Source organism: Nanorana parkeri, unplaced genomic scaffold (assembly GCF_000935625.1).
Source record: "Nanorana parkeri isolate BGI_ZX_2015 unplaced genomic scaffold, ASM93562v1 scaffold19, whole genome shotgun sequence".
Classification (NCBI taxonomy): Eukaryota; Metazoa; Chordata; class Amphibia; order Anura; family Dicroglossidae; genus Nanorana; species Nanorana parkeri.
In genome coordinates this window covers 3,358,346-3,371,462 of record NW_017306287.1, presented here as the reverse complement: position 1 = coordinate 3,371,462, position 13,117 = coordinate 3,358,346, and the positions used below count along the sequence as shown (strand labels likewise).

At 45.0% G+C, this 13,117-nt stretch overlaps 1 protein-coding gene across 1 annotated transcript in view; it reads left to right on the top strand.

Annotated features, from left to right (window-relative positions):
• ADCY9 (adenylate cyclase 9) overlaps positions 1 to 13,117 on the top strand; it is an 89,395-nt gene that overhangs the window by 63,994 nt on the left and 12,284 nt on the right. The window contains exons 2-3 of the mRNA XM_018561168.1: positions 9,431 to 9,621; positions 12,681 to 12,782. Of these exons, the coding sequence (XP_018416670.1) occupies positions 9,431 to 9,621; positions 12,681 to 12,782 (293 nt within the window). The remainder of the gene's footprint in view (positions 1 to 9,430; positions 9,622 to 12,680; positions 12,783 to 13,117) is intronic.

Here is a 13,117-nt window from a genome sequence, read left to right as displayed (position 1 = left end):
GACATGCAGTTCCGGGCATCCGGAGCGGGTAGTTGTTTTCTACATTTAGCCTTGCTTTGGGCAAGCGGAGCTAAATGTACAGCGGGGAAGCCGCCGCTTGTTTTGTACAAGTGATCTCGGCGATGTCGATGAGATCACTTGTATGCAGCCTGCAGGTCTGCCATTCTCCATGGTGGTGGTGGTGGGGGGGTTAGCGGGCCTTGGGGCAGCAGAGAGAGTAAATCCGGCCCTGGTTTGGGGGGGCGGGTTGGGGGGGTAGGAGTTGGCGTGTAGGGGGGCACATTGAGGAACCTGTCCTTGGGGCAGCAGAGAGAGTTAATCCGGCCCTGGTTGTAAACTTACTTTTTGACGAGGCCCATAGGATGTACCTCTTCAATGCATTACCAGTTTCATTCAGCTCTGTGAATATGCCCTTCCTAGTGTCCCCACTCTCACAGAGCTGCCTTCTGAACTACAACTCAACGTCTGAACAATGTAACATTATCACTGCTTGCTGGAAGCAATGCATGATGGGATATGTAGTATTGATAAATGGAGATTGGATCACATCAAGCAGCAGGGAAAGAGACACAAAGCACACTGGGAGTCCAGGACGTTGATGAAAGTGATCAGGCAGCGCTCACTACATAAAAAGGAATTTTTTCAAGCCAGCTTTGATTGCATTATAAAAAACAAATTTAGTTTGTATTCCTATTACAGTGCTGATGTTATAACAGGAGAGGATATGCTGGGACTATAGAACTCATTTAACTAAAATCAGTAAAATGTGAATTGTGATTGGCTGTAAAGGGTTACAGCCATTTATACTTTGTTTAAAGAAAGGTTGTAAATGGTAATCTTTCTATATAGAATGCAGTGAGGAAACTGTTGAAAGCTATCAGTATAATAGTGTTCGCTCTGTTTAGTTTCCTGGCTCTGGCAGACGTGATAACATGCAAATTAGCAGCTCTTCAGTTGCCAACATCCTGACAGATAAATGGTCAGTGCCGTTAAGCCCTGTCCATGTGTCAGGACGGCTGACAGCAGACTCCAGGTATCCTTCTGGTATGATACGGTTTAAAAGACACCTTTCATATCACCCAAGCCATCCTCTTCTCTCCTCCCAAGATCTCCTGCTCTCTAGCTCCCTCATCACCTCCTCCCATGCTCGCCTCCAGGACTTCTCCAGGGCCTCTCCCATCCTCTGGAACTCTCTACCACCACCGGTTACCTCCTAATCTGCCTGCCTTTAGGCATTCCCTAAAAACTCACCTCTTCAGGGCAGGCTATTCAACCTCCTACTAAAAACGGTAAAACCTCTACTCTTTCAGTCAGCTCATCCCCTACAGTTATTGCCTTCCGTATCTCTTGCCCCTCCTTGTAGACTGTAAACTCTTATGAGCAGGTTCCTTCTAATCCTTTGTATGGTATTGTAATTGTTCTGTATCCCCATATGATGTAAAGTGCTGTGCAAACTGTTGGTCCTATATAAATCCTGTATAATAATAATTAGGGCTGCACAGATACCGTTTTTTCGGTATCGAGTACTGATATTTTTTTCCGGTATTCCCGGATACGGAATACCGATACTGGAAGTCCCATTAAGGATGCCGGGCGGGCTGTAATGTCTCGCCGCCCGGCTTCCCGATTAGCCAGTAAACCGTCTCCATGCTCCCTCGTCACCAGGTGACGAGGACACATTGAGCCGGCTTTCTGGCCAATCAGGTAGCCGGGTAATGACTCGCTGCCCGCCTTCCTGATTGGCCAGCCCCAGATTCATTATACACCCCCCAGCTTCCTGATTGGCAGGGAAATTGGCTCTATGCTCCCTCGTCACCAAGTGACGAGGGAGCATGGAGCCAGCTTTCTGGTGAATCAGGAAGCTGGTGGGTGAGTCAATACTCACCCCTGGCTTCCTGATTGGCACGGGAAACAGCTCCATGCTCATTGGTGACGAGGGAGCATGGAGCCGCCTTACCGGATAATCAGGAAACCTGGCGTCATGTAATGACTCGCCGCCCGGCTTCCTGATACCGGAAGTTCCCGTATCAGGATAGGCATCGGGAGCATTTGGCCGAGTACTTGCTCCAAATACTCGGTATCAGCACTGATACTAGTATCAGTATAGGTGCATCCCTAATCATAATTATAATAATGAAAAATAAGTATATCATAAGGACTTTTCTTTGAGTTCTTCAATATTCATGGAGATAGGCTTTTATATAACAGCCAGGTAGCTAGCTTCTTTTTTTTTTCTATTAGAGTAAAGGTAGTAATAGTAACCTAATATTTGTCTCATGACAGGTTCACTTTTTGAAGGTAACTGTTACGTGAACAATTGTGTTAGCAATTTTGTATTTTTTTAAAGACCTGAGACTAAGAGTGCTCACACACCTTACGATAATCGCGGGAAATCCCGCGATCGTACGATTATCGTAAGGTGTGTGGAAGCCGTGTGACCTCTACTACTGTAAGGTCGCACGACTTTAAACTTACGAACATGTTCGAAAACCCGCCGAGCATCGTACGATGTTCGGCGGGTGTGTAGCATGTTTGTTAGATAAAAGCCGGACGGGCCGGTGTGCGCAAGCGCACACTGCCCGTTCGGCATTGCGGTCATCGGAAGCCCGCCCCTCAGGGGGGCGCGGCTTGCAATCATCGCAAGTACGATCTGCCTGTCCAAGATAGGCAGATCGTACGTTTTTTTAAGTACCTTACAACCATTGCAAGACAAAAGTCTTGCGATGGTTGTAAGGTGTGTGCCCAGCATTACAATGTATCAAACACAAAGGTTGAGTACACACACGGGTCATTTTAGCATGCGGCTGGTGCCCACCCCCTTGTGTTGTTACTATTTTATTGGAAGTGTACAAAGTGTATAAAGGTCTCCGCACAGCAGCCTGGCGCGCCTTGCTTTGGCGACCTCCGGTGCCATGCAGTGTGCTGTGGGAAAAAGGCTTCCTTTTTCCTGCACATCTCACCAGCGTTGTGCTGTGAACAGTGCAATTGTTTTGGTGTGCCCTTGCAGCGACTGGCATTGATCCATTGAGTAAAAACAGTGTTGTGAATGAGCCTAAAGAGGTGTAGAAGATTTCTGGGGCTGAATTTGTATTATGTTAATCACATGACCCTAAGGCCATGCAAGCTGCTTAATACAGTTTTCATACCCGTCCACACTCCCGCTAATCCGTACCAAATAAACTAAAACAAATACATAAGTTCAGGGGAAGCCACACTGTGCATCCCCATCACAGAGATCTATGTGAGTGGACAGTCGCTGCTTCTAATTTTCTTGACTTCTTATAACCATGTATGACTGTTAACAAGGAAAGGGCTTGTAGGTTCTCCGAAATGACGTCAGGATCATGTTATGCAGCTAGTTTAGATATAACTAGTATTTAGCATCAGTCTTTTTTTAAAGGGGAACTGTAGTCCTTTTTAATGTTTTTAGGTATAAATGTGATTAAACCAATCTTATCAATGCGCTTTAATATTGCAAACCGTGTTTTATGTATTGTATACAGCAGGAGTAGGCAACCTCGGCATTCCAAGAACTACAAGTCCCCCAGAGGCATGGGATTTGTCATTTGTCAGAGCGTTTGCGCATTATAAATCCTGTATAATAATAATAATAATAATCCTTAGCACTCTTCTATCACTCTGTACCAGTTTGCAGGAAATATTAAGTGTATTGTGTGCTGCCACCTGCTGGTCACTTTGTACAATAGCGCTGTCATCGCCCGTCTGCCCAGCTGCTCCTCTGCAATGTACAGTATGGCGGTTTTGTGCCTCACACGCACACTCTCATCATGACCACAGCTGCCTTTGGTGTGCAGCTGCTAGATTAAGAAAGATTAAGAAAGCTTTCAGTGTTGTATACCATGTCTCCCCCTTTGCTGAGAAATGTTTATATGTAGAAATAGCAGTGCAGGATTCAGCCAGCCTTGGTTTTTGCTAGTAACTTTTTTTATGTTGTTTTACTCAGGTGCAAAATGTCCCATTATGGCGGTGAACCTGCCATTGGTGGGGAAAGCTGCTTCTTAGCAAGATAAAAATAACAAAAACTATCCAAGGCCTTGAACCCAATCTTTGGCTCAAGGGCCACATTTCCTTGCATAGATGCCAACCAATCTGTGGTCCGTGAGCCATATGATCTTGCATAGATGACAACCATCTAAGGTTAAGAGCCCAATCTGTGGCTTGAGGGCCACATGCCCTTGCATAGATGCCAACCATCTAAGGCCTTCAGCCCAAGCTGTAACCCGAGGGCAGCATTCCCTTGTATAGATGCCAACCATCTAAGGCCTTCAGCCCAATCCGTGGCCCGAGGGCTACATGACCTTGCATAGATGCCAATCATCTAAGGTCTTCAGCCCAATCCCTGGCCTGAGGGTCACATGCCCTTGCATAGATGCCAACTATCTAAGGCCTTAAGCCCAATCTGTGGCCCGAGGGCCACATGCCCTTGCATAGATTCCAATCATCTAAAGCCTTCAGCCCAATCTGTGGCCTGAGGACCACATGCCAATGCATGGTTGCTGATTGTCTTGCTTGTATGGTTGCTAACTGCCGTGTAACTGACTGTCTTTTATTTGACAAGAAAGTCCTGGATCTAGGGCGATGTGGTGGAACCTGGGTCTCATGTTGAGACGACAGATCCCATCATGCCTCTGGGAGTCATGCTTGTGGCTGTCTAAGTCTTGCAATGCCTTATGGGATTTTATTTTAACCACAGATGGAGGGTCATATTTTGCCTACCCTTGATCTAGGGGCCTTGTTTCAGGGATGCTGTGTCCCGGGCTGTGTCCTGAGATCACAGCACTACATTTGTATAAGTTACTGGGCATGGGCAGTAACTCAAAAAAGGGGTATCAACTGATTGCAGCCATGAGTGGGTGTCCCATGTATAATTAGGGTTGGGAAACAGGGAAAGTAGACGTGATCTGGGGGGAGCTACCCAGAAAGTGGGCATGATCTGGGAAGCACTGGCGCTAGGTGAACGTGTTAAGTGTGGGCCGTAGGCAGGGGTGCCAGTGTCCCGGAGACTGGGATGAATATATTGGCGAGCACTTCCCTTATATCCACAATGGTCACCACTGACAAATGGACTATAGAATAAAGAGAGAAGGTGAATCTTACCAGCAGAGAGCAACAAAAATCTAGCAGAGGTTCTTCTAAACCAGGGATGGGCAACTCCGGCCCTCCAGCTGTGCTTTAATTACAAATCTCAACATGCCTCTGCCCCCGGAGAGTCATACCTGTAACTGTCAGTCTCTCAATGTGTCATGGGATTTGTGGTTCCACAACAGCTGAAGGGCCGGAGTTGCCCACCTCTATTTTAACCCTTTTTAGACCCCAGAACTAAAAAAATAGTCCAGGCAGCCTCTGACAGGTTTTTGTTGCTGCCTGTGTCCCTATGGCAGAAGAATGTTTCCCTCACTTTGTGCCCTGTTGACAGGGGTTCAGAGGGACAGGAAGTGAGGATAATTCCCTCCAAAAGGGACAGGAGACATTTTATTTATTTTTTTAGCATTTTGGAGAAGGTTTCTGTGACCACCAGTTTTTTTTAACTGGCGATCATTGTCACCGAGAACGAAAGTGAGGAGAAATCCAAAATTTTAGTGCTCTACCCAAGAGGTGAATGAATATCGTCTAATGGGGACACCTGTCCTGGGGAGAGTTCCTTTCACTATGGGCTATTTCCTATAACTTCCTGTTGTGTCTCTGGGACAGGAAGTAAAGGGATATTTCCCCAATGACATACAGACAGCAAAAACCAGAATATGGCAGTGGTTTTAAACCATTCCTTACTATCCAAAACTAAAAAACAAATGATACCCACAATTCAAAGTAAATCTGAAGCCATTTTGTTTTTGTTTAGGATAGAATATGGAATGGTTACACCAGCGTCAGCTAAAACAACTGCCTAAGCTTAAGTCCTTTGATTAAATCTCAAAGCTACTGCCACCAGATTGGACTTTTCCCAAGATCTGATCTGAATATCATAGGATCTGATGAAAAGATCCCCGGACATCAGGCGCCTAACTTCCTAGAAACGTTTAGGTTGCAGCTGCTTTTCATGGAGTATATTTATCTGCCAATTCCAGCTAAGGAACGGCGAGCTGCAATCGATCGCACAGATTGATCTGCACTGTATTTTTTTCCAAGGGTGGGAAAGGCGCCAAATGTAAAAATAAAATGTTCTTTATTGGGTTAGTGGTTATTATATCAAGAATAATTTATTACCAGTGGAGTCTTAATCAATGTTCCTAGAAAGAAGCACCGTCTTTATCTCGTGCCAAAACGGAAGTATTTTTTCTAAAATTGTGCTATCTATGGACTAAACATTCCCACATTACCATTCGCATTCTAAGAACAACTCCAGCCAATAATATGATTTCGTTTTTGGCTGGGCAGCATCGGTCATGACTTAAAGCAGACCTTTACCCATAAAAATAGCTTTCTCTCTCTTGCCTCCTCCCAACGCCCTCTCAAATTCTTGCTGTCAATAAAACAAAATGAGAAAAGTAAATACCTATTTTGTAAATTGTTTTCGGGCCACTTCCTGAATCCTGGCCTCGTGAGGATAATGTAGTTCGCCTCCTATGTCACACACCCAAAAAGGCAGTTTGCCAAACTCTGTGCATGCGCAGACACATTGTCAGTCTCTGCAAGGTCCCATAGATACCTCACATGTGCAGACATGCTATGGGTGTCTGCCAGGTCCCATAGTTCGCACACATGTGCAGACATTCTGCAAGTCCCATCGATCCCACACATGCGCAGACGTACCGCAGTTCTCTGCAAGGCCCAATAGATCCCACACATGTGCAGACATGTTTTGGGTCTCTACCAGGTCCCATAGATACCTCACATGTACAGACATGCTATGGGTGTCTGCCAGGTCCCATAGTTCCCGCACATGCGCAGACATTCTGCAAGTCCCATTGAACCCACACATGCACAGACTTATTGCAGTTCTCTGCAAGGTCCAATAGATCCCACACATGTGCAGACATGTTTTGGGTATCTACCAGGTCCTATAGATCCCTCACATGTGAAGACATGTTTGGGTCTCTACCAGGTCCCATAGATACCTCACATGTACAGACATGCTATGGGTGTCTGTCAGATCCCATAGTTCCCACACATGTGCAGACATTCTGCAGGTCCCATCTATCCCACACATGCGCAGACATACTGCAGTTCTCTACAAGGTCCATAGTTCCTATACATGTGTAGACATACTGCAGGACTCTGCCAGGTCCCATAGATTATGGAACCTCTTAAAAGATGGCTGGAATCTGAGGTCTAGTCAAGATCTGGTCACTTTGATAGCTGTATTAGGAAATAAAGCCGGGATTCAAAGCAGAACCATATACTGCTTCCATACAGATAGCCATTTCTCAGTCTGACATTTTCGAGTGGAACTGTGTGAGCGCAGCCCTGGTCGTACGTACCATGTACACAGAAATGCATCCCATCTGTGCCGGGTGTAGATATTAAGACAGCCACACACTTACTGTCGCCCTTCTATACCCAAACCTTATCTACAATAGTGTAAAGTAAAGTAATGTACTATTCAAAGCAGTTGTGGAACTACAAATCTCATGAGGCATTCCAAGACTTTGACAACCACAGGCATGACTCCAAGAGGCTAAGGCATGATGGGATTTGTCGTTTCACCACAGCTGGAGTGCCAAGGTTGCCTACTACTTATTTAAAGTGACATAATGCCCCAAACTGGTGCCAATAACATTTGTCACTGTCACTGACAGTGAGGGGTAATCCCACCATTAGCATTTGTCACTGGCACAGACAGTGAGGGCTAATCCCACCATTACCATTTGTCCCTGGCACAGACAGTGAGGGGTAATCCCACCATTAGCATTTGTCACTGGCACAGACAGTGAGGGGTAATCCCACCATTTACATTTGTCACTAGCACAGACAGTGAGGGGTAATCCCACCATTAACATTTGTCCCTGGCACAGACAGTGAGGGCTAATCCCACCATTAACATTTGTCACTGGCTCGGACAGTGAGGGGCAATCCCACCATTAACATTTGTCACTGGCTCGGACAGTGAGGGGCAATCCCACCATTAACATTTGTCACTGGCTCGGACAGTGAGGGGCAATCCCACCATTAACATTTGTCACTGGCTCGGACAGTGAGGGGCAATCCCACCATTAACATTTGTCACTGGCTCGGACAGTGAGGGGCAATCCCACCATTAACATTTGTCACTGGCTCGGACAGTGAGGGGCAATCCCACCATTAACATTTGTCACTGGCTCGGACAGTGAGGGGCAATCCCACCATTAACATTTGTCACTGGCTCGGACAGTGAGGGGCAATCCCACCATTAACATTTGTCACTGGCTCGGACAGTGAGGGGCAATCCCACCATTAACATTTGTCACTGGCTCGGACAGTGAGGGGCAATCCCACCATTAACATTTGTCACTGGCTCGGACAGTGAGGGGCAATCCCACCATTAACATTTGTCACTGGCTCGGACAGTGAGGGGCAATCCCACCATTAACATTTGTCACTGGCTCGGACAGTGAGGGGCAATCCCACCATTAACATTTGTCACTGGCACAGACAGTGAGGGGTTATCCCACAATTAAAATTTGCCACTGGCACAGACAGGCACACAGTGAGGGGAAAGCCCACCATTGACAGTTGTCGCTGCCACAGACAAGGAGGGGAAAGCCCACCATTAAGAGTGGTCACTGCCACAGACATGTAGGGGTAAGCCCACTATTGACAGTTGTCACTGGCACAGATAGTCAGGGGTAAGCTCACCATTGACAGTTGTTACTGGCACAGACAGTCAGGGGTAAGCTCACCATTGACAGATGGCACTGTCACCGACAAGTAGGGGTAAACCCATCACTAACAGATCTTGACTAGTTGTCACTGGCACTGGCAAGGAGGAGTAAACCCACTATTGACAGTTGTCACTGCCACAAGCATTGAGGGGTAAACCCACCACTGACAGTTGGCACTGCCACCGACAAGGAGTAGCAACTCCACCATTGGCAGTTGTCACCGCAAAAGAAGGTAAAGGGTAATCTTACAGTAGGGAAACCTGACTGTGAGACAACTGTCAAATGTAGAATTTCCTCTAACTTCCTGTTGTCTCAACAGAACAGGATGTAAGGGACAACTGAGCAAAAAAGCTTAGCAACATAGCATCTGTCCTTTCTCCACTCTATCCAAACAAGCCCCCTATAACAATACCCAATACGGCCTTATATACAGCCCCCTTCCCTCAACAAAAGACACATATACACTTCTGGCCCCCAACACCAACCGCAGTTATATTCTTTGGTTCAATTGTTACAGTACCACCATGTAATAGAAAGTCCTGGCATTTATCAGCAGTGATTTACTAACTAGTGATGTGTGATTGTAAGTAATGTTGCCTTGTTTCTTGCAGGCCTGAAGACATTCCTGATCTCCGGACGGAGGCCACGGGTTCCAAGCTGCAGTTGTTCCCAGACTCTGCTCCCATTACAGGAGGGATCGGACCCTGGCAGTGGCGCACAGACTCCACACGGTGTAGGGACCCTCCTCTCAGACAGTGCCAGCGAATCCCTTCTTCAATGCACACACACGGAAAAGCTAAAGGTGAGTGAGACTCTGCACAGGAAGTGATAGGCTAGGAACAGAGATTGGATATTGCATGATGAGCCTTAAATCAGTAGGAAGCCTGTATTATGTGTCTCAGTTCCTACAAACCGACTGGTCCAACTATTAATGTTTCTATTATGTGCTGAGACACTCCTCACAATGTTGTGTACACCTTCCAGCATCTAAACAAATTTCAGGTCTTGAGGAAGCCCTGCTAAAACCAGTTAATTGGGGTCAGTGGGGAGAAGTCTCCTTACATTGATGGTCAGTGGGAAGAGTGCTCCTTACATTGGAGGTCAGTGGGAAGAATGCTTCTTACATTGGTAATCAGTAGTAAGAATGTGCCTTACATTGGAGGTCAGTGGGAAGAATGCTTCTTACATTGGTGATCAATGGGAAGAATGCTCCTTACATTGGTAGTCGTTGGGAAGAATGCTCCTTACATTCGTTGCCATTAGGAAGAATGCTCCTTACATTGGTGGTCAGTGAGCAGAACACTCCTTACATTGGTGGTCAATGGGAAGAATACTCCTAAAATTGGTGGTCAGTTGGAAGAATTATCCCTACATTGGTGGTTAGTGGGAAGAATGCCCCTTACATTGGTAGTCAGTAGGGAAAATGCTCATTACATTGGTAGCCATTGGGAAGAATGTTCCTTACATTGGTGGTCAATAGGAAGCATGTCCCTTACATTGGTGGTCATTGGGGAGAATGCTCCTTGGCTCCACCAAGTGGCATTGGCCCCAGGACTATGTAGCCACCATCAAATGAGATGTCAATCAGCTGCAGCTCAAGGAGCCCCTAGCAACCTCCGGAGAAGGCCTAAGGCTCCACGTAACCCTGGTTGAGAATGGCTGAAGCTATGGTTAAATCAAAAGTGACCAACTAATATCAGAAGGAGTAAGCCTAGCAGTAGCATAAGGTATTAGCAGATCAGTCAAGTGCTTTCTGGGGTCTCCAGACTTTAATATGGAAATAGCCAATTTCTCAAAGTACCTAAATGGTGCTTAAAGTTGCTTAGTGCAATTCCTCTGCCTTTTAAACCATTAGAAACGACTGAAACCCAACTTCAGAGACTTTGTTGTGATCCTTGAGGATAAATTACTCCATAGTGCCTGCAGCTACAGAGGTCAGGGAGGTCTTGTTTAAAATGTTTTTTTTTACTAATTGTTAAATGTATTGTCCATGTTCTGGGCAGAGATCCAGTTGAGAAAAAATATCAACCACACATGGAGGGCATTGGTGAGAAGTCTCCCCAATGCCTCACTGGTTTGCAGTGAGTCAGCTGACTTACAGGTTTTCATTGTAAGAATGAGCAGTAAAATACAACCACTGTGTAGCACTGTAAAGCAGGAAGTAGAGCTTGAATATGTAATGAGCAAATATGACTGCCCCTATGTACATGTATAATTACAAACTATACATAGAAACAAACTGAAGACAGTGGATAGTTTTGACAGCCAGTGAACTAACATTTACAGAAGATGGGTTTAGCAGCAGCCGCCTCCATATTTCCTCAGCTTGAGTTCATTGTAATATTCATTGAATGGCATTGACACTGTTTGATTTCACATGTTGCTGTTTAATGTTGGAGAAGACCAATGTAATTCCATGGGAGAAAAGGAAAAAGAAGAGAAACTTCGCAAGTGACCAAAGATTTGCAGTACAGTATTTTAGGAAACTGAAGGAGCACAATTATGTTCATAAGGGTTCAATGTTGTTTTCCTTCAAAAGTGTTTTTGCACAAATCTTTTGTGATAGAAGTTTAGTGGCCCTTGAAATACTTTGGCATGTTGACCGCCCATGAGTCAGGTAGGGGTTAATGGTTGATCTCAGCAGGATGCTAAGAGATTGTCCCCAGGATGAATCCCCTGCCACCCTCTTTCCTCATTAGCAGCAATTAATTACAGCACCCCCGGGTCCTTCTCCCCATGGGTGTGTGGAAGGAGTGCAGCCTTAATGAGGCTCACATTGAATCCCAATCTATTAATGTCCCCGGGCTGCCTGCAGAGAGGTCGTCATAGCATACACAAACACACATCAGATCCCTAACTTTAAGGACGTGAGCACATCAATGTCACATTTCCCACAATGCACCAGGGAGACTCCTGCAGTTCTTTTGTGTGACCCTGTAGGACGATAAGCGCTGTTTTTGGTGTTTTTTTCAGTAGGGGTTCACATCTTGTGTAATTGTTCAGATTTTTTCTCTGAATGTGAATTTTGATGCGATTTTTAGAATTTCTTGGTATTTTTTTAATATACCTAACATTTAAGCCTTTTTTTTTTTTAAGTGTCAGGGATAATAATTATAAACATATAAAATCTGACTGTCACTGCTAAATCTGGTTATACACACTACAATGTGTACAGTTTCCTTTAGATCTGCAAACAACCATATAGTATAAGGGACTTGCCTGATTGGATACACATTGAATGGACTGTTAAGGTATACCCTAATATTATATCGTTTTGGTGAATCTAAAGGAGATTGCAATCAGACTGTAAAGTATATGACCAACTTAATTATCTGCAAACAGACATTAGGCATCTGCACCAGATGTTCCAATTGAGTGAATATTCATGCTTGGTTCTAGAGAGAATGGAGGGGTGCTTGTTTGATACCCCTGGTGGTTGCTTGTTGTGGGGGAACACAATAGAGAAAAATCTATCCCAATCAAAGGCTTGACAAGGGGGCTTTGGGGAAGTCTAATGACAAATCTTCATTTCACCATTAATGATTGGATCAAGTGAACATTTGTTAATGTCAGTAGGCACCTTTGGTGCTTTATTAAATAAGGCGGCAACCAATCATAAATCTTCATTAATAGAAAAAAAAAGAACCCTGAAATGTGATTGGTTACTGTGGATTACTGCACATCATTACCATTCTCACTACTGATGAAGGCCCTTAGGATGGAATAGTTTTATTACAGCTATAGTGTAGCCAAAGCTGGTTATCCTTTAGGTGGCAGTACAGACAGTGAAGTTATTTGGGAATGCATTGCCTGATTTATCTATGGATTAGTGAGTAATGTGTTATTGTTGCCTGTTTTCAGAGTTGTCCAACATGTGGAGACACCGCAGGTCAAGAGAAAGTGGAGGAAGGTGCTTCTGCAGCCAATGGGACCCCAGATGAATGGAAAGGAGCAGCAAACCGGGTAAGTCCAGTTAATGGGTTAGTCTGCCAAAATTATTTGGGTAATGTTGGCTTAAATTACTCCCTCAAGCACATCAGTTGCAGGATTGTCATAAAAGAAATGTTTAGGTTTGCTCCCCAATATCAAGAGTCATATCATATGACTCTTCCTGCTGTAATAACCGTCTCAACTGTTCCCTGTAATGAAAAACAAATAATTCCAACAAGAAGAGTAAGACTACCTTTATATTACTGTGGGGGTGGAGTTGGGAAACTGAAGTGCTATCTGGAGTCTTAACTTGTATGATTAACTAAAAACACATATAAAAAAAATATAATATATTCCAGCTTACCAGT